This window comes from Myxine glutinosa, chromosome 8 (genome assembly GCF_964187855.1).
Source record: "Myxine glutinosa chromosome 8, kmMyxGlut1.1, whole genome shotgun sequence".
Taxonomy (NCBI): Eukaryota; Metazoa; Chordata; class Myxini; order Myxiniformes; family Myxinidae; genus Myxine; species Myxine glutinosa.
In genome coordinates this window covers 104,773,494-104,795,954 of record NC_136268.1, presented here as the reverse complement: position 1 = coordinate 104,795,954, position 22,461 = coordinate 104,773,494, and the positions used below count along the sequence as shown (strand labels likewise).

The 22,461-nt window shown below is 42.9% G+C and overlaps 1 protein-coding gene across 7 annotated transcripts in view; it reads left to right on the top strand.

Moving 5' to 3' along the window:
• Positions 1–22,461, top strand: part of LOC137433159 (ras-specific guanine nucleotide-releasing factor RalGPS2) — a 262,715-nt gene that overhangs the window by 16,069 nt on the left and 224,185 nt on the right. For all 7 annotated transcript variants that reach the window (XM_078783628.1, XM_078783629.1, XM_078783631.1 and 4 more), the window contains 3 exons: positions 5,555–5,655; positions 8,246–8,356; positions 10,248–10,298. In XM_078783628.1, coding sequence (XP_078639754.1) covers positions 5,602–5,655; positions 8,246–8,356; positions 10,248–10,298 — 216 coding nt within the window. In that variant the 5' untranslated portion in view covers positions 5,555–5,601. The remainder of the gene's footprint in view (positions 1–5,554; positions 5,656–8,245; positions 8,357–10,247; positions 10,299–22,461) is intronic.

The following is a 22,461-nucleotide window of genomic DNA, read 5'->3' as shown; positions in this document are numbered from 1 at the left end:
TGCTGGAGACCGGGGTGAAGCACTTCACCCTGGACATCGGCGGTACTCCTGACCGCGTTTCTGTGGACCGCCTCAAGCCGGCCCACCTCGACGTGGACCATCCACCGCCGGTGGTCCGACCCCCGCGTCGGGGCCGCCCCCTTGCGGGCGGACCCCCGGCACCGCCCAGCCCCGCCGCCACGCCGCCCCCCGGTCCTGTACCCCTCCCAGGGGCAGCCGGAGGCATCCCAGATGGCATCCCTGCATCCCAGACGCCGCCAGTCGCCAAACTGACCCTTCAAGTGCGCGGGGATTCTGGGGGGGCGCGTGTGGCGGACACGAAAGCACTGACGTGGTGACATCACCCCGCACACCAAGTGGGGGTGGGCCACGCCCGGGAGAGAGGCGTGGCCTCACGATATACACGGGGCGCGCAGCCCTGAGCAGCTCAGTGTTACAGTGAGCTCTTGAATAAAGACTCTTACAAATTACCGCGTTGTCCGCTTCCTCCTTGCTTACAAGTAGCGTGTGTAACACCGCGCTTTAAAACTATGATTCTTCACATATTTTATCTACTCGAGCATCCTCGTCAATGACCACAGTCCTTCGCGAACTAAGAAGTGATAACTTCTTGTAAAAACAATGGATGTCACCAACGGGACATTGATTAAGCTATGCCAACTACCATGGGAAGCAAGGAGGAGCTGATCCTTCATGCGTTATCCCTTTTTTTTTCTTCTTTTTTTTTGTATACAAGATCGAAGCTCGTGAAAGAGCTAACATTAATCACACAAAAGAACAAACCGACACACAAAACACAAAAAACAAGGGGAGCGGCAGACAAGATGGGGAGAGAGGGGGGAGGACACAAACACAACATTTGAGAGCAGGGACATCGGGAGGACTTGGGGGGAGGTGGGAGAGGAATAAAACATATGAACACTGCAAGGACTCTGGGGTGAATTGCCGGGGGTAGAAAAGATCAAGGTTTTGGATGGGGGAAGATAAGAGATGGTGGTGAACAGCTGTTTTAAAGACCTGGAGGGAGGAGTGGGATTGAAGGGAGTGGGGGAGTTTGTTCCAGAGGCGGGAGAAAAGGGGAATGAAAGAGTGAAGGTGAGCAGAGAGCCTAGATTTTGGCAGTTTAACCATAAGAGGGTTGCAGGCAGATCTTGTGCGACCTGAAGGAATATTGGGGGGACTTGAAGCTTGAAGCAAAGGCAATGATGGGATAACACTCCGAAGGGTTAACGCCCTAAACGTCGGCTTCTCTTTACTTCCCGCAGCGGTTAGCATACCTCGATCAACGTTCTGATGATTTCATCCATTGATCTACCTGTCCGCCGATGCAGATCGACACTAGCCTTCACCAGCAACACAAGTTCTTCATTCAACTTGTATATTAAAGTCGTCATGGTTCAAACCCTTACCGTGTATAACACCAGTTTGGCAGTCTTACAATCTGTTCTCTTTGCTATTTTTTTTTTTTTTTTTTACCTTTGTCACCAAAGCTGGATGGAGGTTATGTTTTCACCCTTGTCTGTCTGTGAACTGTTCAGCCTGGCGAAGGGGTGCGCTCTACTGATAGTCAGGTTCACTATGTTAACAAATATAATTTCGTTCAAAATGTTGGTAGATTAGCAAAACTATACATTTTTGGAATATTCAGAGCATGAGGAATCCAAAAATTAATGTTGACATTTGCGTAGACACCTTTGCGAAAATGACACTCAGGACAGTGATGAAGATAGTCAGATTCACGATGTTAACAAATATAATTTCTTTCAAAATTTTGGGATTAGCAAACCTGTACATTTTTGGAATCTTCAGAGCATGGAGAATCTGAAAATCAATGTTGGCATTTGCACAGACACCTGCATGGCCGCCATTTTGGATTTTGAAAATGGCCGCCATAAAATACATATTTTGCGCGATCTCGGCTTCTAGTCAACCTCGACACTAATCTTCTAGTCAACCGAGACACTAGTCAACCTAGACACAACGCTAATCCTATGTTTTCTGGGTCAAGGAATCCAATAAAGGCCTAAAAATAGTGCTCAGGATTATAGAAAAGCAACAAACAAAGGTAATTGAAAACCATTGTCTTTATATTTGTGATATAACTGTATTACATAATATATGATATTGCAAGTCCTTTGAAGTTATAGGTTGTTATAGGAAGTTATAGGTGGTATCAGATTGAACTATAAGTCCTATACACAGGATCTATGAGGTCTATACCGTTCAGGAATATGCTTTTACAGATCTTCATCACTGTCCTGAGTGTCATTTTCGCAAAGGTGTCTACGCAAATGTCAACATTAATTTTTGGATTCCTCATGCTCTGAATATTCCAAAAATGTATAGTTTTGCTAATCTACCAAAATTTTGAACGAAAAAACATAGTGAACCTGACTATGAGTGCTGTTCTACTTTTCTTCTGTGTTGTGGGATTCCAACCTTGGTGTCTGTCACAGCATCTTAAGTTCATAGGTGAACTTGCTCTTCTTCAGATGCTTGATGTCTTCTTATTGGATGTTTCCTCTGCCATGAAAGGAGCAATTTATTTTTCACCTCAACCGTTCTAAAAAATTCCTGCATTCTGCACTCACCCATTCCATCAGGTGCATTTTGTTTTTGACTTATTGACTCTGGAAGAAATCCCACCCAGCGTTCAATCAGACCGATTTTATACATTCAATCTGGCGTTCAGTTGTATTTGTCCACCTCATGGACTTTCCATGAAAATTTAAGGTGAGATGGTCGTGTTTGCACGCTCAAAGACTGAGCCTCACAGAGGTTGTTGCATTGTGCATTTTCATGGAGAAACCTTCAACTTCCCTGATTTGCATTCCGCTTGTAGGGCTTTCTAAAGTTTTATTTGAAAGGGCATTTTACATCCACATCTCAAATCAGCTTGAGCGTTCTGTTACGGGGTCCTCCCCTATCCCCTGGTCTCGGTAAACCTCCGAACCCCGAGAGGACCCCCAGCAGAAAGATATTGTAACGGTTTTGAGAAGTGTAACGAATTTTGAGAAGTGTAACGGTTTTTGAGAAGTGTAACAATTTTGGAGGAAGTGTAACGAATGTGAAAAGTATGGTTTTGTTGTGTGTAACGCCCTCGTAATGTAAATAATGGTCGCAGCCGTCCTCCTAGTTAATTCCATGAAACTTACACACAGGCCACGATATATCTTTTTAAATAGTGTATTTCCTTATTCCATGTAGGATTGTAGGCTAAATATGTGTTTCCCACTAGATTGACTCTGCATTGTATCAAACGAAATAAGCGTAGGCCCTTTCAATTTCCCCAATCATCTCCGCTCTCCAAAGTTCCTTTCAAAAGGGGTGCGAGTGGTGTTCAATCCCGCAAGCCGCCATTGCCCATGTGCTAATCTCGGAGAAGAAAGGCGTGTCTCCACCTCGTCATAGAGGGGAGGAGTGAGCCAACCCCACTTGGCCAACCAGCACTGCGGTTAGTGACCCGGTAGGCGCGCCCTCGCAGCCGGCGGCTTGATTCCGCCCGGAGTAATAAAAGGGACTGGAAGGGACTGCTTCACCAGATGACCTGGGAGATGAGCGAAGAGGCGACACCAAGAGGAGCGGTGAGATGCGAAACGCTCCAAGCCAAAGAGGAGAGGTACTCGGAAAGGAAACCAGCTTTGGAGAGACGCGCTGAAAGGAGGGAGACGGCTCCACCAGAAGGAGAGGAGCAGGTGTGCCCGAGCCAGCGCGTGACGTCTACAGCATCGGCAGCGGATACGCGACGAAGGGTTTTCCCGCCAAAAACCGCGAGGAATTGAGAGCTGCTGCCTCCGACCCTGCCTCCCTCTCCAGCAATCCACCTCAAGCCCTACCTGCCTGCAATATCCCCCGTGTAAGTGTGAACGTCGTCTGTCCTACTCGTTGTCTTGGGGTTAAGTAAAATGAATAGAATAAGCTAACGATGCACTGTGTGACTGCTTCCTCCATCCATTGCTTGTAAATAATTTTGGTCGCTCTTTCTTTTTGCTTGTGTGTGTATAATAAATCTGTTCTTCCTCCGTACTTTGTCTTCTTCTCTTTTCCTTCTCTTTCGGTCGCTTTAGAGGTTTCCCGATTGAATATCTGCGGTGCGATCTGGTCAACGTCGGGTGGAATCGGGTTCTAATCGGGGAGTAACTGTTCGGACGCGGTAATACCAACCGCTCGGTAAAATAACATCTAAAACCGCGTCTGTAACAATATGTTATTCTTTGTTGAAATCGATCTATAATGAAACCATCAATGAAACCATCAAATGAAACGATCAAATCAATAATGAAACCACACCAATGGTTGTCAACGAACAAATAATATATTAAAAAGCACACAAGAAGAACCATACAACAATGGTGGCAATCAACCATACAATCAATATCTTAAGATGGTACCATCTTGTTAAGTAACATAAACTCACTGCTCTCCCAGTGAGTGGAACCGAACACTCCTCAATGTCTCTATAACTCCGAGGGGATGAGGCGAAGAGATGATGGGGCGAGTAAGGAGGTGTAGGCACGGCTGGGACCGTCACGTGGTCCCCAACCAACAGCAAACTGGCGGTGGAAAGAGAAATCCCAAAGACGCGATCCAGACGTGCACATTCACCGGTCAACCAGCGAACCGCATCGTATTCTTCAAACGCCGCTGTTGCACACACACATCCCCGGCAGACGGCCGGAGGGTGAGAAAAGTTGGCGCGTACCAAAACCTTTTTCGGTGAACGCAACGCGCGAGGCAAAATGGCGGACGGCTCTTACTCGAGCCGCAGCCTCTAGGCGAGGATTCTTCGGAATCTCACGCCTGTTCCTGACCGCAGGCTTTTTCACTATTCCAGCGATAACACCAATCGCTCGAGATTCCTTTCAAGGACTCAAAGTTCACTCGCGATGTACGCTCGACCACGCTAGGTACGGAGCTTCTACAGACGCGTCTTTCCACACCTTCCTCACGCCCTCTTCCTCCTCGCTCGACGTCTTCCAGTTCCCGATCCGATTTCCTGTCTCATTTTTACCATGAGCGCTTTTAACCCTTTAACCACAATAACCATTTTCCTTAAACAATAATAATCGCAATACTTAGAACCACAATAATAATAACAACAATAATAATTAGTGCCGAATCCGTAACAGTTCACAATGTGCCAAGATGCCAAAGGATATGAGTTTCGACTTTCCTTTGGTCCTTTTAACGTTAGCAGCTGTACGAGAAGTGGTCGCCATATCGGCCTTTATCTGATAGACGAGAACAGCTAGCTATCGTGTTTTTTTTCTTTTTCATCATAGTTAGGAATGGGTGATGCAGCTGACGATAGCAAATATCACTGGTAGGGACTGGGGATGATGTGAGATGGTGGTTATGCTTATTTTGAAGCCCTGGGAAAAACCCCCCTTGAAGAACTTCCTGTTTTGTTGTTCAAAAGCTGGAGGATTACGCAAAGTGATTCGGTGTCTACAAATACAATTGAGTTTGCATCATCGCAGGAATAACCCATGTTGGTTTTTGTGATTCTCGTGCCTTCATAATGACTAGTTTTTGTTTGTTTCATTTTATCCAGGCACCATGGCCTGTCCCCCTTAAGCTAATCCCAGGGAGGTGGCAACAATGGAATTGAATGGACAAGCATCAAACATCAATGTCATTCCTGCTTCCCCAGAGGTATGTGTCACAGGAGCATTTTATAAATCGCTTGTTTTGGATTCAAAGTCTGATTTCGCTTTGTTTGTTATTTCACTTTGAGGTCGTATAAACCCTCCGCCATACAGATATAGTCCCTCGTCCTTCCACCTCACAATCGCTTGGGACACCGTATGCAAGTTGCTTGATGATGACTCTTCCCCATTAGTCAGAGTTGATTTGTACACTGCTGTTGAAAATTAGAAAACACCTTAAAGCCAAAATTTGCTTTTTCAACACTTGTGATAGTTTCTCCACCTTGTTTGGGGAAATTACTTGTTGAATTTGGCGCAGTTATTTGTTTTCTGACAGGATACAAACGTTTTGTTGAAGCAGCAATGAAAAAGGGATGTGCAGCTCCTAATTCGGATTGAAATGCTTTACTGTGGTGTGTGTTTATGTATTTGTTATACAATCCATACTGCTAAACCAAACATGGCCAGCGTGGCAAGTATGCCAAAACTGCCACGTGCGTCTTGAGAGAGGCCTACATCCTTGTGTGTGTGTGTATGTGTATGTGTATGTATTTCCACCAATACTTCCAGAAGTAGCCAAAAATGTGATTTGAATGGAGTTTGTCTTCCGTGACCATTACCTGCTCATTCACACAGTTGTGAAATACTGTTCTCTTTATACGCCGACAAAATTGCCAAATGTTATGGTTAGTTATATTTATTTATTTTCGTTTTCCCCCGTGGCAGACAGCAGGTCGAGGGTGGTTTGAAGACTGAACACTGACAGTACAGTTTCCAAATGTACTGCATAGGGATTTGTGTGAAGGCCTGTTTACTCAATACCACGTATTGGAATGTTTTCGGTTATCGTACCAACGATTGAGTAAATATCAAAGAGGGAACTAACCATGGCAATTTGTTAAAAATAAAATAAAATAAAATGCAATTTTTTCCCCAAGATGAGAAAATAATAGATCTGTTTGGTATTAGGTAAAAAAGTAAAGTTAAATAACCAAGTTCTGATATTGAAAGGTTACCTGTAAGAAAGCAAAAGGCAAGCAGGTGGATTAAGAACAGCCCATGACATACATTTGGAACCTCCATGGAAATAACTAAAGGTGGGCACGATTCGGAAAATTTTAAGGCCGCTTACCGCTTATCCGCTCCGCCAGCCCGTGTAGTCCGATTCGCTTATCCGCTTCAGCGGCCGAAAATCTTCGTCCGCTTACCGGTTTTCCGCTTATCCGCGTAGATTCGATTTTTTAAAAGCGCTTCGACGTTTTTAAAGCGATTTTTGACGTTTCTAAAGGGAATTTAATGCTTTCTAAGCCTAAATAGCCATTTCTAACTACTACAAAGACAAACAAAGCTTTTAAGATCAAAAATATACATTTTTATTTAAATAAAATGTATTCAAAATTTATTGAAATAAAGTTTTCCACTCGACTCTACTCTACTCTACAGTTAATTTAAATATAATTTTAATATATGCAAGTTACATTAAAGAAAAATCAATTTGCCCGTCCTTTCTTTGACAAGAGAGTCTACTAGTCAGCAGACTAGCAGTCTGTTGACTAGTCCTCGTCTTCCTCCTCCACCTCGTGGGCCTTCTTGAGGATTTGGAGGTTGCCCTTCATGAAGACGAGGGCCTCGAAGTTCGGTGCAGCCAGGGCCGACCTCTTAGGCCTGAGGATGTCCGACCCGTAGCTGAACACGCGCTCGACTGAGGCAGAGCTCGGGAGCGGCGTGTTATGCCTGAGAAATAGAGTTACCCAAGCATCACGGAACTCGAGCGGGAAGAGATTGGGCGAGAGCCGAGTTGTTAGGGTTTCACTTATTATTCACTAAAATAAATATTCACAATTCTAGAGTAACGGCTCAGGCTAACAGCTGATTTGGCGAATCGCGATGTGCTTTAATTTTTCGGTAGTCCTCTTACGCTTATCCGCTTCGGTTTCCGGGGGTTGTTCCGATTCGCTTATCCGCTTCGAAAACGTTAGTCCACTGCAGCGGATAAGCGGACTTTCGAAGCGGACCGCCCACCTTTGGAAATAACCAGGAAACTCAACAAGTCGCAGGTCAGGCATCTTCTCCATCTATATACAGATGAGGGGTTGGTTGCCATGGATCTCCAAGTTGTCCAATCGGCAGCTTGCTCGATCATTCCTCAAAGGTCACTCCAGGCCAGGCCAATGTCACTGCCATCCAAGTGATCCTTGGTCTACCTTTTGCTCCCTTGCCTGCGACCCCACCTTCCAACAGTTCTCATGACAAAGGAGATTATCAGTGTAATCAACCTTGAGTTTCTTGATTTGTACCTAACAGGTTTCTCATCTACGTGGCTGTCCTTTGTCTTTTTCTGTGTTCGGGAGATTCTGAGCATTGTCCTAATGCCCCATGCATCCACATCTAATGTCTCCAGCCTGTTTACCATTGTGCTCACAAGTGTCCACGTCCCTGCAACATAGAGCCGAAGGATTCACTAATGATCAGATGTAATGATTCTCAGTTTATGAAAATCGTCATTTTGTTTAATTTTCTTGATCATTGAGTTCACGTTTTATGATTGAGACATCATTCTGACCTTTTGTTTATTTGATAAGTTGTTTGACCCACAGGACAGCAGTAGTGTAGATTCATTGGATGGGCGGGCCTCTGCAGACCCCAAACGCAAGAGCTACGATGCTGTTCTCTTTGATGTTCTTCGGGTCTTCCCAGAGGATTTTGCTGTGAGTTTGTTCCCTGTGCTTTGCTGTTCGTCCACAGATGTGCGAAATATTTGTATATCTTACTTTTTACGGCATAGCCCATAGGGCAATGTCGTTTAGAACAGCGTTTCTGTCCGTATGTCCCCACAAACGTACACCAATCCGAGCTGAGGATCTGGTCACATGACAGGGTTTTAGTAACCATTACAGTTGCATATTTTACTAATAGGAAATATAATAACCATCTGTGGGTCGTTTTGGATCCCAGTGGGTGTTGTAAGGTAGGTAGGTTTCAGAAATTCCTCAATACAATTATGATTTTGAAATGCGATCGACACGGACCTTGCTCCCGAATCTCGAAGTGAACAGATGACGATGGTTCACTGGTTTAATATCTCCATACAATCGTGATGTAACATTATATTTTTATATATTAGTATTATAGTATTTATTTGTGATTGGAATGATGAATGATGCTGTTTGGAATGAAAATATCTTGAACGTGCTGTCAATGCCTGACGTTCGACTGAAGGTGGCACAGGAATGTGGAGTTTATTGCTTAATTGTTTGCCACGCGCCGTTATTTTTACCCAGGCCATTCACGAACCAGCTGTCCATGCCTGAAGTCAAAAAAAATCCACACTTGCATTGTTTGCAAACTGCGAACTGCAAATAGTATCCCCACCCAGGCCATACTATTCTTTTCAAGTAAAATATCAAATAAGGCAATGCCGTTGTTAGACTATCGGTCTTGTTTTCAGAGTATTCTGTCGCTTTTTCTATCTTTTTCATCATCAGTAAAATTACGAAGGCTTTTAGGGGAACCCTATGGTTTTGCCACTCACCTCTGAGTTGTCTAGCCTGGGTTTGAATCTCAACCCAGCTATAACCTGTCATCCTGGGCTCAGTTGCTAGTAGTTATCCAGTGGATACATTTAATTCACCGGATATGTGATATATCCACAGGATGGGCTTATGCGGGCTTCTAGCAACCGGGCACTGGTGTTTCACAGGCAGGGTGAGGTGTGTGTGTGTGTGTGTGTGTGTGTGTGTGTGTGTGTGTGTGTGTGTGTGTGTGTGTGTGTGTGTGTGTGTGTGTGTGTGTGTGTGTGTGTGTGTGTGTTCTATTAAAAGTGCATTAAGCTGGAGGACTGATCTGCTAAAACTGGTCATTGGTGGATATTAAAGATCCCACAGTGTCTTTCTCAAGGAGTAGGTGAGTTATCACCATTGCCCTGAAGAAATTACAAATTCCTGCCAGTCTAACGTCGTGCCTGGCCAGCCGGTTCGAGAAAGACAGGCCAGAACCGTTCCGACCCACCCCACAAGGTGGGAATAATTGAGATCTATGAAGACGACAATGTGAAATAAAATGGTGTCAGTGTGATCTGACACTGTAACGTGAAGAACACCACCACTGATATCCAATGGTTAGGGAGTGTTGTGTGGGAGGAGGGGTGGTAAGTGGTGGTTGCTGTGATACTATATTTCTCCAAGAGTTCTCTGTAGTTTCCCCATAGCATACTCGTTCTATGTTTCAAATCGTCCTTTCCATTTAAAAAATTTTTTTTATAACTCCTGATGATAAATCTGTCAGAGAAATATAATGCCTCCTATATATATATAACTGCAATTTTAGTTGTTTTATTATTATTATTGGGGCAGTGAAGGAATTCGCTTCGCTGAGCGCGAGATGAAAAATGGAGTGTGAAAGAATCGGACTGGGGTGTTTTGGCTCGAGTATTTGGAAATTTTACAAACTCTACGCAGCATAATCGCAGCTATGCAAGCATCTCGATGGAAATTGTTTCCTACTTTGATGATGTCATTATGATGGAGTGATTATTATTCGTATTCATATTATTTTGGAAAGTCGATGAGAGGATTTCCATTTTGCTTCCCCGTGCGACAGAGCCAGATAACGCTGCTCGATGCTCCTGTGTTCAAAGCCATCCAGCCCGAGGTATGTGTGCTTCCCCATTCGTTTATTTACATCCACATCCATCTCCGTTGTCATAAATCGAGGGCACGGTCTTGGTGCTTTTTGACACTTTAATCATTCCATCGTGCAATCACACAACTAATACAACACACACTTATTCTGTAACTCTATGCAGGCAAGTTGAGTTTTGTCTGTTCATATCCAAATGGAGCTTTTTGCAAAGCGAAAATGTAGTATACAGGTTTGATGCAATATATAATTTTTTATGACTATGAAAATGAATGATTTTGACATTTTGTTTCATTCTTTCCCTGTTTATTCATCTTTACCTGTGCCACCAAAGGTGGATGGCGGTTATGTTTTCACCCCTGTCTGTCTGTCTTTCTTTGTTTGTTTGTCTGTGAACAAGATGTCTCAAAAAGTTGTGGACGGATTCGTGCGAAATTTGGCGGATAGGTAGTGTATGTGACAAGGGCGATATGATTGGATTTTGGTGAAGATCCGGATCCGGCTCGTAGAATTTTTAAAGTGATTCTTCACCATTGGGAGATGGGGGCCAAAAGGATACATAGCAGGATATCTCAAAAAGTTGTGGACGGATTCGGACGAAACTTGGTTGAAAGGTTGGATGTGTGACAAGGACGAATCGATTCAATTTTGGTGAAGATCCAAATACGGATGCGAGAATATTGTTCAAGACTAAGGGTATTTCCACAGTCCCGTAATCAGAATCCATGTCAGGATCATTATTGTCGACATTACGAGTCACATGAGAGGTTTGCCACTTCATCTGCATTCATATGTGTCATTTTGAAGAGTAAAATGAAAACAAACCACATTGAAGGACCACAAACCACAACCACATAGCCTGGTGTTGGCTTAGCGGTTAGGGTGCCGGCTTGGGATCCTAGGATCCTGGGTTCGAATCCCGGTCGATCGCTGAATTAACGCCAGGGGGGTTGACTCAGCCTGTCATCCTTCCGAGGTCGGCAAATTGAGTACCAGCTTGCTGTGATGAATGATCCCCGTGTGTACCCCGATTTAAAATAGGTACACCGTATCCCTGCGCATCGTAAGAGCGTGACCAAGGGTTGGCGTCAGGAAGGGCATCCGGCCATAAAAACATTGCCTCAAACAGGGAACCATGATTGTCATGGGGCCCGCAAGGCTTACCCCCGCTCTAGCGGGGAAAATGGCCTTGAAACGATCATTCATTGAAGGGAAAGCAAACCACCTTCGGTGCCGGAGGTAAAAAGAAAAAACACGTGGTACTCAGCACACGATCTACCACAGTGGCGTAGTGATGGTTTGTGGCTCTTCCATATAAAAACCATGACTATTCTGCCGAACCTTTGAAGGAGTAGATCGGGGTATGAAAGACTAGACCGGGGTATTGTGTTGTTAATTGCTATGGTGATTCTTGTGATTGAATTTGATGAAATGTGATTCTGTATTGTGATTTTCTGGTCTACTCTGGGATACAAAACGTAAACTGTTCACCTGACGGAGGTATGCTCTCTACTGAGTGCCATTCTAGTTCACACTGTTTTCTAAAGAGGCAGCATGCAGCAGGTTGCAGCACAATGTAATAATACATGCTATTAACTTTGGGAGCTTTGTATTTTTATTTGTCCTCATGCTAGATCCTCATGAACGAAGAAATGATCCATTTTACTTCTTGGTGACTTGTGTTTTTTGACGTCACCATGATGGCCCTACTTGAATTTCTGACTTTGTCAAGCTTTTTTCAACAGTAGGTGACAGGCATCTGCTTATCGCGTACTTAAATATGTGGGAATTATTTATATTCACCTCGCCCCACCCCTTCCGCCCCCATATTCCCTACACATGCCCTTTCCCTCACAACCACTACATCCTCCAAAATCTTTCTCCCCACTGCTCCTACTCTCTCTTGCCCTCCTTCCTGACTTTAATTTTCTTCCCTCTTCTTCTTTTCTCAATGCATTGTTCTCAATTTGGCGCCAAACTCCTTCATTCCTTCATACCTCTTTTCACTCCTTCATTCCTCTTTTCTCCTGCCTCTGGAACAAACTCCCTCACTCTCTTCAATCCCACTCCACCCTACAGGTCTTTAAAACAGCTGTTCACCACCATCTCTTATCTTCCCCCATCCAAAACCTTGATCTTTTCTATCCCTGCTAATTTCACCCCAATTCCACTTTTTTGAAATACCAACTTCTGTCCTGGAAGCCTTGGTGTCCTTGTGTTTTATACTTCTCCCCCCCCCCCCCCCCCCCACCCTTCCCACGCCTCCTCCCCCCAAGCCCTCTCCCTCCCACACATCTCCCTGCTCTTAAATGTTGTGTGCTCTCAAGTGTTTGTGTGCTTCCCCTTCTCTTGTCTTCCGCTCCCTCTTTTTATATATTTTGTTTGTCTGGTTGATTTGTTTGTGTAAGTAAATGTCAGCTCTTTCACGAGCCTCGATTCAGTATACAAAAAAAACAACAAAAAAAACAAACTCTCCCTCATTGCATATGCACTAAATGGATGGCCGCCGGCCATAAGATGTGCACTAAACTATTCAAGCTGCACAAGAGTACTGCAGAGCTGTTCCTAGTTTGTTTCTGTTTATTTCTGCATTGTCTTCATCATTATAAAGTTAACTTTGCAAAAAAGGACTCTTTGAAAACATGTTTTTGGCTCTCCCCTTATGACTTCCACATTTATTGGGCCATTCTGTGCCTTTCCTCATCATTCTCTGCTTGTCTTGCTTGTGTTGTCTCTGCTTGTCTTGCTTGTGTTGTCTCTGCTTGTCTTGCTTGTGCTATCTCTGCTTTCGCTCTCTTTGGCATTTCCCCATCATCGCTCTGTTATTTTGGTTAATTTCTGTTGCCAATGAATCTACCAAGGATTTGAATTAAACGTCGTGCCTCTTTGCGAAGACCGCACGCACGAGGCACGTGGTTTAATAACAATAAAAAACATCATTACGGTTCTTTTGCAAGACCATAATGTCCCTGGGCAAACCTTTAATTCTCGGCAACCTGCTGCGCTTTTTTCCCGGCATCTGTTCGGCACAACGTTGCACACAGCAACCCGCGGCCAAGAGTTATGTGGATTTCCAAAAGCTTGAGGTAAGACCTAAGAAAAATACTCGATCAGACTGAAAAAACATACAATTTCCAGGAGTCTGGAAATAATAATAGCAGTTTTCATTGCTCAGAAAAATGAAAGCATTTGTTCCTTACACATGCATTTAAATCGTTGCCCGTCTGGTATTTATCAAATGTCTGAGTGGTGCAGGAATGTCCAAGATATTATGAGAGGAATACTGCTAAGTTTTGAGTATTATGTGACCTTAATAACTATTTTATGTGACTTTAAGAGGTGCACCAAATAATAGAGCATGCACTCCTTCAGGGGCCTTTAATCTGCCTGGCCCATCCACAATGATGTGCAGGTAATGGAGACCATTGTCTCTTTCACAAGAATAGGTCATTGGGCCTGTTCCTTTGCTTTCTAGACTCTGCCAATAGAATCAATGGGACATTGAGGTTAAGTCAAAGTATATGATAAGTACGCCTGGGCCCGGTTGCTAGAAACTCGGATAAGCACTATGAACGAATGAATGATCGTTTTAAGGCCATTTTTCCCCGTGGGAGCAGGGGTTAGCCTTGCGGGTCCCATGACAATCATGGTTCCCTGTTTGAGGCAATGTTTTTATGGCCGGATGCCCTTCCTGGCGCCAACCCTTGGTCGCCTCTTACGATGCGCAGGGATACGGTGTACCTATTCTAAATCGGGGTACACACCGGGATCATTCATCCCAGCAAGCTGGTAATCAATTTGCCGACCTCGGAAGGATGACCGGCTGAGTCAACCCCCCTGGTGTTAATTTAGCGATCGACCAGGATTCGAAACCAGGATCCTAGGATCCCAAGCCGGCACCCTAACCGCTAAGCCAACACCAGGCTCGGATAAGCACTATCCTGTGGATAAATCGCCTATCATGTGGATACATTTTTTTCACTTGATAGGTTCTGTTGCTCAAAGCCTGGATAACTTTATCCACTGGATAAATTAGTGAGTTTTCTGGATAACCTTATCCAGTCTCCTCTGGCCCGGATAACATCTTATTAGTGGTTTTAGTGACGCGTACCTAGGTTTGTCCAATTCAAAATGGCAAACGATCCAGCTTTGTTTGACATATGTCTGGCGAACGTTGAAAGGAAATTCCGCAAATGTGTTGATGCAATGCATGAATGAATATTCGGAGCGTGAGTTCTGAGACCGATATCGATTTAGTAAGGCAAGTGGCAGGTTGACGCGTGCTACGAAACAGAACTGTGCAATCTCACCAGTGATTCTGACCAGAACTTAGCATTGCCCTAAGAATTTTTTGCCACGGGTGCATTTCTACAACTCCGCCGATCGAAAGTCGTCCTCTACACTTGTTGGCAGCTGTGATCATCAGCCATACCTTCCTCTTCACATCATTCATTAGGGTGTTGGAAAATTTACTCCTTATGAGCTTCATATGATCTTCTGCCTCCCGCCACAACATATCACAGTCCGTTGGAGTAAAAATTGCTTTCCTCTTTCTCGTATGACTGACTTCACCCGCCATGACTGTTTTCCAGCGGACATGACAGTGCAATGCAATGTGGGATACCAAATTTCAATCAAAACCTTAGCCACGCCTTATCCAGCCTTTATCCTGCGGATAACTATCCTACCCTTACCCAACCGTAGTTTATCCTTCGGATAGTTAACTTTCGGATAATAATTTTAACTCCAGGATAGCTCTTATCCCGTGGTTAAATTACCCGAGTTTCTAGCAACCAAGCAATGGTAATATTTCCATTTGAACCCCTTGACTTGTGATGTGGGGAACCCGGGGTCAAATCCCATGATATGATGTGTTTGTCAAATGTATACTAACTTCCTTATAGTTCATGAATGTAAAAATAACACCAATGTTTGCTAATGTCTTTGGCCTCCATGTGATCTATGTCCAAACTCAACCACAATGCTTAGATTGATGTTAAAAATTTGATTGCTTGAGGGATAATGGAATGTACATATTGGTGGTACTTGCGATGTAGGTTTGCCAAATGGCCATGATGCGTTTCTTGTGCGGTCATATAACCTTTATTACCCCGCACACGCAAAGCGAAAAGTGTGGTTAAGCAATTTGTTAATGTTTGTCCGTCTGTCTGTCTAAGCTTCAGTTTATGATTGAGGAACAACATATTTAAATAGAATGATGTATTTTGAACACAAATTGGAATTTGAATCGGAAAACAAACCTGCCGTTTAACAGTACTTTGTATCTGAATTCGTTCTGATTGCACATGTGCAGAGAGGAGTGAGATATTTTTTTCTTCTGTTTGCCCGTCTTGGAGTAAAAGAAAATTGAAAATCATTCCAAACAGGAAACTTGCTGTTTCTAAGGACATCATAGAGGACACAAACAACAGGCATGGACAACGAATGTAACGTGTTAGATAGGGTGATGTAATCGACACCGCTTTAATGGTGGAAAATGGCGGTAAATTCCGGAATTTATATATTTTTTACGACTTTTATAATCTTTATTTTATTTTTATTGAATTGTATCCTTGAACATGTAGAACACAACTCGCTTTCTTGTCTTCCAAGAACCTCCAGTTTAGCAGTACCTGGACATGCTAAATATGGTGGTGCACAAGACTGCTTCAGTAGCACTAAACATTCGGAATTTTTTGAAAACTATCTTTAAAATCATTATTTTATTAAAATCGAAATTATGCTCCAGATGGATAATTTGTAAATAGGAAGACGTCTCATATTCGCTACAGATTAACAGCCCGTGAGGTTTGATCTCTCATTTGAGCACAATATTGTAACATAAACCTCAACTGGAGCTACTATGAATGCCAGATTAGCTTTAAACCTTTCTGAGGGATCATGGGTGTGTGCACAAAAACAAGACCTTTATCAATTTAAACTTCAATAAACATAATGAACGTTGCAAGCCCATAGTATTGAATGAAGTCAAGACCTTTATCAATTTAAACTTCAATAAACATAGTGAACGTTGCAAGCCCATAGTATTGAATGAAGTCAAGACCTTTATCAATTTAAACTTCAATAAGCATAATTAATGTTACAAGCACATAATATTGAATAAAGTGTCTTCCATGGGATATTGTATGGATAAACAAATGGTGTTTTGAATATCTGTTCTACATAGTTCCAGTTGTCAGTCCACTCTACATTTGATCCTTGCTGGCTTCTTGGCGTTCTGCACTTGGTTCCCTTTACCATGTCATAAAGCAGTGAATCCGATTGGTTATCATGAAATTAACACTGCACCCTGGCACATATGTCCTGGAGGCACTTCTCTCCAGCAAATGAGGAACAACCAACACCATGACTTTATCAGAGTTCACCTGTAACCTTTGACTTCATATTTAAGTTTTGACATGCTCTGAAGGCGCAAAGTTCACTTTTAATGTACAATAGTTAACTTTGATATTTTTTGTTTTGAAAGTCTAGCTAAGTGCTGTTTTGTCGCATTTGCTAATTTGCGACTTGTTGTTTAGTTGTTGCGACAATCGTTTAGTTGTGGTATCATTGTACAGTAGTATCTACCTTTCTTCAGGCACGAATTAAGTAAGATTTGGTTGTTGAAATGTTTTTAGTAGATTTCCTGTCTTGTTTCCTTACGGTCATTTGATAATGATAAACAGGATCCCTGCGAAATCACCATTATTGAAAATGACTCCTCACCCACATTCTCCAAGGTAATCGCTAAAGGCTTGGGAACAGGCACTCAAGTTAAGTAGTAAGGAGGGCCGCTTTGCCAGCACACATGGATGTGAAGGGTGGAATTGGGCGGCCTTCCAATCTAGACTTTTACATTCCTGAGCGTTTACTTCGAGAAAACCATGTGGCTGATTTTGAGCCTTGTAAATTGTTAAATAAGACAGAAATGACTCACTGGTTCTTTACAACAATTCTGGTGCATAGGACTCTGGCACAGACATGCTTTAGTGTCAGGAAACAGTAAATTGTTGGGGATTAATAAGCATGACAAATTAATTTTCTTTTTCTTACTGTTTGTGCTGTTTCCTGGGCAACAGTGTATTGTGCAGAGAAACTATCTGCTCCTGCATCATAAAAAAGCACTTACTGTTTTGTACATTATTGTCTGTCCTTGTTCATACAGATGCTTACAAGAATGATTAAATCTGTAAGGGCCTAGCATAACAAACCATTACCTTGGCTTTAAGATTGGTTGATGGGTAAGATTGAGAACATTAACTGAGATGGTCCAACACAGGGAATTGGTTCAGATGTGATCAAGTCAAAGGGCTGATAAACCACGATTGTTACAATACGTAACATACTGTCATGCACTAAAGGTGGAGCTCATGTAATGCAAGCTCGGATGGTCGAACTACCGAGCGGAAACCCATTACCTTCAACCTATACCATGGATGCGAATAGGTAACACTACCTTGATTATTTTGCAGATTTACAGGATGGTGCAGAGCTAACGTAAAGCCAGTGATTTTCCATGATCGCAGAAAACGGACGGAATTTATAGAAATCGATCTCGATTGCTGGCACTAAACACTAAATCTAATCCCATCTAACAATTTCTGGAGAACCCAAAGTAAAATTTCATTTGAACATCAACCAGCTCTTGAAACTTCGGTGAAAATATTCCCTGAAAATACAATCGCAAGTGAAAACGAAATGTCACATCACATGGCCATGCATGTAACTTTGGATCCAAAAATTTTATTGTGAAAAATCGCCAAAGTCCAGGTGCGATTGCCAAAAATAACGATTAACTAGAATGGCACTCTTCGACGTCACGACGTCGACTGATATGCCTCCGCCCACATTATTACATCATGATAATACTTGTATCAAGTTTGATTTAAATCCATTCAGCTGTGCCCAAGTTAGCACATTTTCTTACCTGACATGACCTCTGACCTTTAACCCATTGACCCCAAAATGTAATCAGTTCATGTTTACATCATTATACATACCTGTACCAAGTTTTAATTTATATCACTTCAGCTGTTCACAAGTTCTCACATTTTTACCTGACATGACCTCTGACCTTTAGGGCTTTGACCTCGGGACCCCCAAAATCTAATCAGTTCATCTTTACATCATTATACATATCTATACCAAGTTTGAATTATAGCCCTTTCAGCCATTCTTAAGTTATAGACCTATTACAGACTTTGACCTTTAACCTTTGATCTGTTGAACCCAAAAGCTAATCAGTTAATCTTTACATCATTATACATACCTGTACCAAGTTTGAATTAGATCACTTCAGCCATTCTCGAGTTATAGACCTATTACAGATTTGACCTTTGGCCTTTGACTCCAAAATCTAATAAATTAATATTTTCATCATGATACATTCCTGGACTAAGTTTGAATTGGATCACTTCAGCCGTTCTCGAGTTATAGACCTATTACAGACTTTGCCCTCTTGACACCAAAATCAAATCGGTTCATCTTTACATCATTCTACATAAGTGTACCAAATTTGATCAGACTCCTATCGCTCGATCACAAGTTATCGCGGTAACAGTATTTTTACCTAACATGACCTCTGACCTTTGGCCTTTGACCTCGTGACCCCAAAATCGAATCAATTCATCTTTACCTCATTATACACACCTGCACCAAGTTTGACTAAGATCTCTTTAGCCGTTCTTAACTTATCGCGGTAACGAAAACCTATCACGGACGGACGGACGGACGGACGGACGGACAGCCGAACGGACAACCTGAAAACATAATGCCTCCGGCGACTTCGTTGGCGGAAGCATAAAATCAACATCCTTTGATGTTTGTCAATGTACAAACTTACATGTCTATTACTTCCTTTTTAGGTTAGCGTACATGGATGATGATTGGATGAACAAAACCAAATCCTGCCAATCAGCAGCCACATTCTGAGAGAAGAATAATACACAACAACTTATTTATTATTGGCTTACAAGAACAAAAACCAAATTATCCAATAAATAAACCAACAACATTCACTAATTGTAATTCTATGGGTCAGCAGGAGAAGCTAAAGAACAGGGGGAAGGGTTAAAATCTTAGCGGGTTGAGGATATACAGGGAACTCGATAAATTGGGCTTCATATGAGGGTGCTGAGAGCTCGAGGACACAGTGAGAGCTTGGAAGAGGACATTGAAGGAGAGATTATGTGAAATCACATCTACTTCAAGGCCCTTGTGGTGTATGATGAGCCGTTGGTGCCCCAAAATAGCCCTGGGACCATTGATAATGCTCAAGGTGATGTCATGAGTTCTGGCATTGCCCTGAGAGCTCACAAAGCACTACAGTCGTGGTTGTTTAATAGATACAGGGGAGAGAGCCTTGAAGGCACCAACTCTAGAAGAGTGGCACAATGGGGAAAATAATGGAGATCCCTGAGTGCATTGAAAGTGTGTAAATCATGGAAACGTTATCGAACTAAAACCACCACTTTGCACCCCATGCAGGACTGATTGTGGGCTACTTTGCTCCACTGCTGTTAAATAAACCACCCCCAAAGGCTGGATACTGCTTCTATCCTCGAACTCTATTGTTGTGCTGTGACTCAGAATCTTTCTGAGTCTCAAGTGTCACCAGCCAGTCTCATTTTCTTTCCCCATGTTCCATCGAATGTTTGTTTTCAATGAAAACACCAATGGGTGTCAGTTCAAGCAATGGCTAGTTTCAACCAGCAATAGGAAGGTGACATGGAAACGCATGTTCAAATACCCTCAGGATGACAATCATTTCAGGTGGTGGGGAAAAGCAGAGAATAAATTGACAATGAATATACAAAATAATATAACATTTACTGGCTATATAACACTTACCCTGCAAGTCCAATCATGTATTATTTACATCCTTAATGGAATTCTCTCAACAAATGGAATATACAGCATCATTTACCTAACTTTTGTCCCCAAACCTTCACTCTCTATACCCACCCTACCAAGTCGCACCAAACTGCTCCTGGACTGACTTTTTCACCTGAAAATGTGGAGAGGTTTCTGGCAACCCTCAACTGATTCTGCAACTGGACTGGACGGCATCAGCTCACGTGTCGTAAAACCCAGCTCTGCTGTTCTTGTACATCCTCTTTCTGCTCTTTTCACCCTATAATTTGCCCGAGGTCACCTTCCATCTGCTTGGAAGTCGGCCAACATCACAGCATTACATAAACCAGGTGCAAAAATGGATCCTCCTTAACTGCAGACCTCTTAACTTACTTCCAATCATCAGTAATGTCATTTAATCCATCATCACTAATTGTAAAATCCTTCCTTTTCTCCAACACTCTCATCTCAGATCATCAAAATTGGATTCAGACCAGGTCACTCTCCCTTGGACATGCTGCTTCTACTCTCCCAACAATGAACAGAGGCCCTCAATGCCAGACACATGATCAGGCCGCTCAGGACCTTTCATCCCCTCTCGCTGTCAAGACTAGAGTGCCCCATGGCAGTGTTCTTTGCTCCGCCCAATTCCTAATCTTCAACAATCTCTCTGACTCTGAAAAATCCTCTGAAAAAAAGTTGCAGCCTCGTCCCTCTTCAGACCTTGACAAAATCACAAGTTTGCCAAACACTAGGAATATGTCTTTCAATCCTGAAAAATCTCACATTCGCACCGTCTCTCTTCGAAAGGGCTGTGTAGCAAACTCTCCTATCTACTTTCTTAACAATTCTCTTGAAGTTCAGCCAATCAGTCTTGGGTTTCACTATCAGCCATGATCTGTCTTGGGAAAACCACATTTTTAAGATGGCCTCCAAAGTTAGTCTCCATCTGAACATCCTCTGTCATTCAAAGTCTTTCCTTGGCACACCTGAGCTCTTATCCACATACAAGGCCTTCATCCACAGCTTGATGGAGTACTGGTCTCCCCTCTGTGCTGGTGCCCCTGCCTTACACCTTTCTCTACTTGATGCCATGGAAACCAAAGTCAAGTTCAAGATCATTAGAACTTCCCATGATGAAGCTGAGTCTATGGCCTTATCAATTTCCCATCGCAGACAGGTCGGTTGTCTTTCCTTATTCTACCTTATTCTACCTACCATCCTTTATCCCCCCGGACTCTCCACACCTCAGGGCACGTGGTCCACCAGTAACTCCCGCTTGATTAAACTCCCAAATCACAGAATCACTGCTAACCTCTACTCATTTGTTCCACTTTTTCCCCATCTGTGGACCCAGAACCAACGTACTCATTCTCTTAAATCTCATTCTTCCCTCCAGGTTCTTCAAGACAGCTGTTCACCACCATCTCTGATCATCCCTCATCCAAAACCATGAGCTTTTCTACCCCGGCCCCCCCCCCCCCCCACCCCCAAACCTACCTCCTTGCAAATTTTCACTTTTTCCTCCTTGAGAGTTTGCTTACTTATTCAGTATCTCTCTACTTTGTCCTTAACCCTGCTGTTGGTGTGTCCCCCGCTCTCTTTCTACTCAATTTTTTTTCTGTTGCATCTTCATCTGCCCTGTGTTCTCGCTCTTCCACGAGCCTTGACTTTGTAAAAAAACCAAAAAACAAAACAACAACAACAATAAAAAACAAACAAACAAACAACAACACTTTTTCACAACAATACTTTCCTTAAAGGGAACCCAAATGCATTTTTTTTCTCTCTCAAAACCATTGAAAATCATTAATCACGGTCTAATTTGAAGGGTATTTTTGAAATTATTTTGCTTTATAATCTTTTTTTAGTTGAAATGCAAAGTGTCAAAAATATTGCTGCTAGAATGTCTATTTTCGATTTCACCGGTGACGTCACATCATGATCTCGCCATGATCCAAATGGCGACTTTCATAGAGAAACAGTGTATTCTGTGCTCGGATTCTGATACTGATTCCTCCATCATTAGCAACTCTGAAAGTTCTCAGTATGTTGAAACGGATCAGTGGGAGTGTGAAGAAGCAATTGGAGACAAGATTAGTGATAAACACTTTTGGAGGAATGTGTGTAAAAGTCAAACCTCCAATGTGAGCATCAGGGTATATGGATATGCTGCTCGATTGTATTTCCTGCATCACCTGTGGAGATATCATCTTTATATATTGCAGTGCAAGGTTTTCTTTCTATGTATGTCTGCACACACACACACACACACACACACACACACACACACACACACACACACACACACACACACACACAC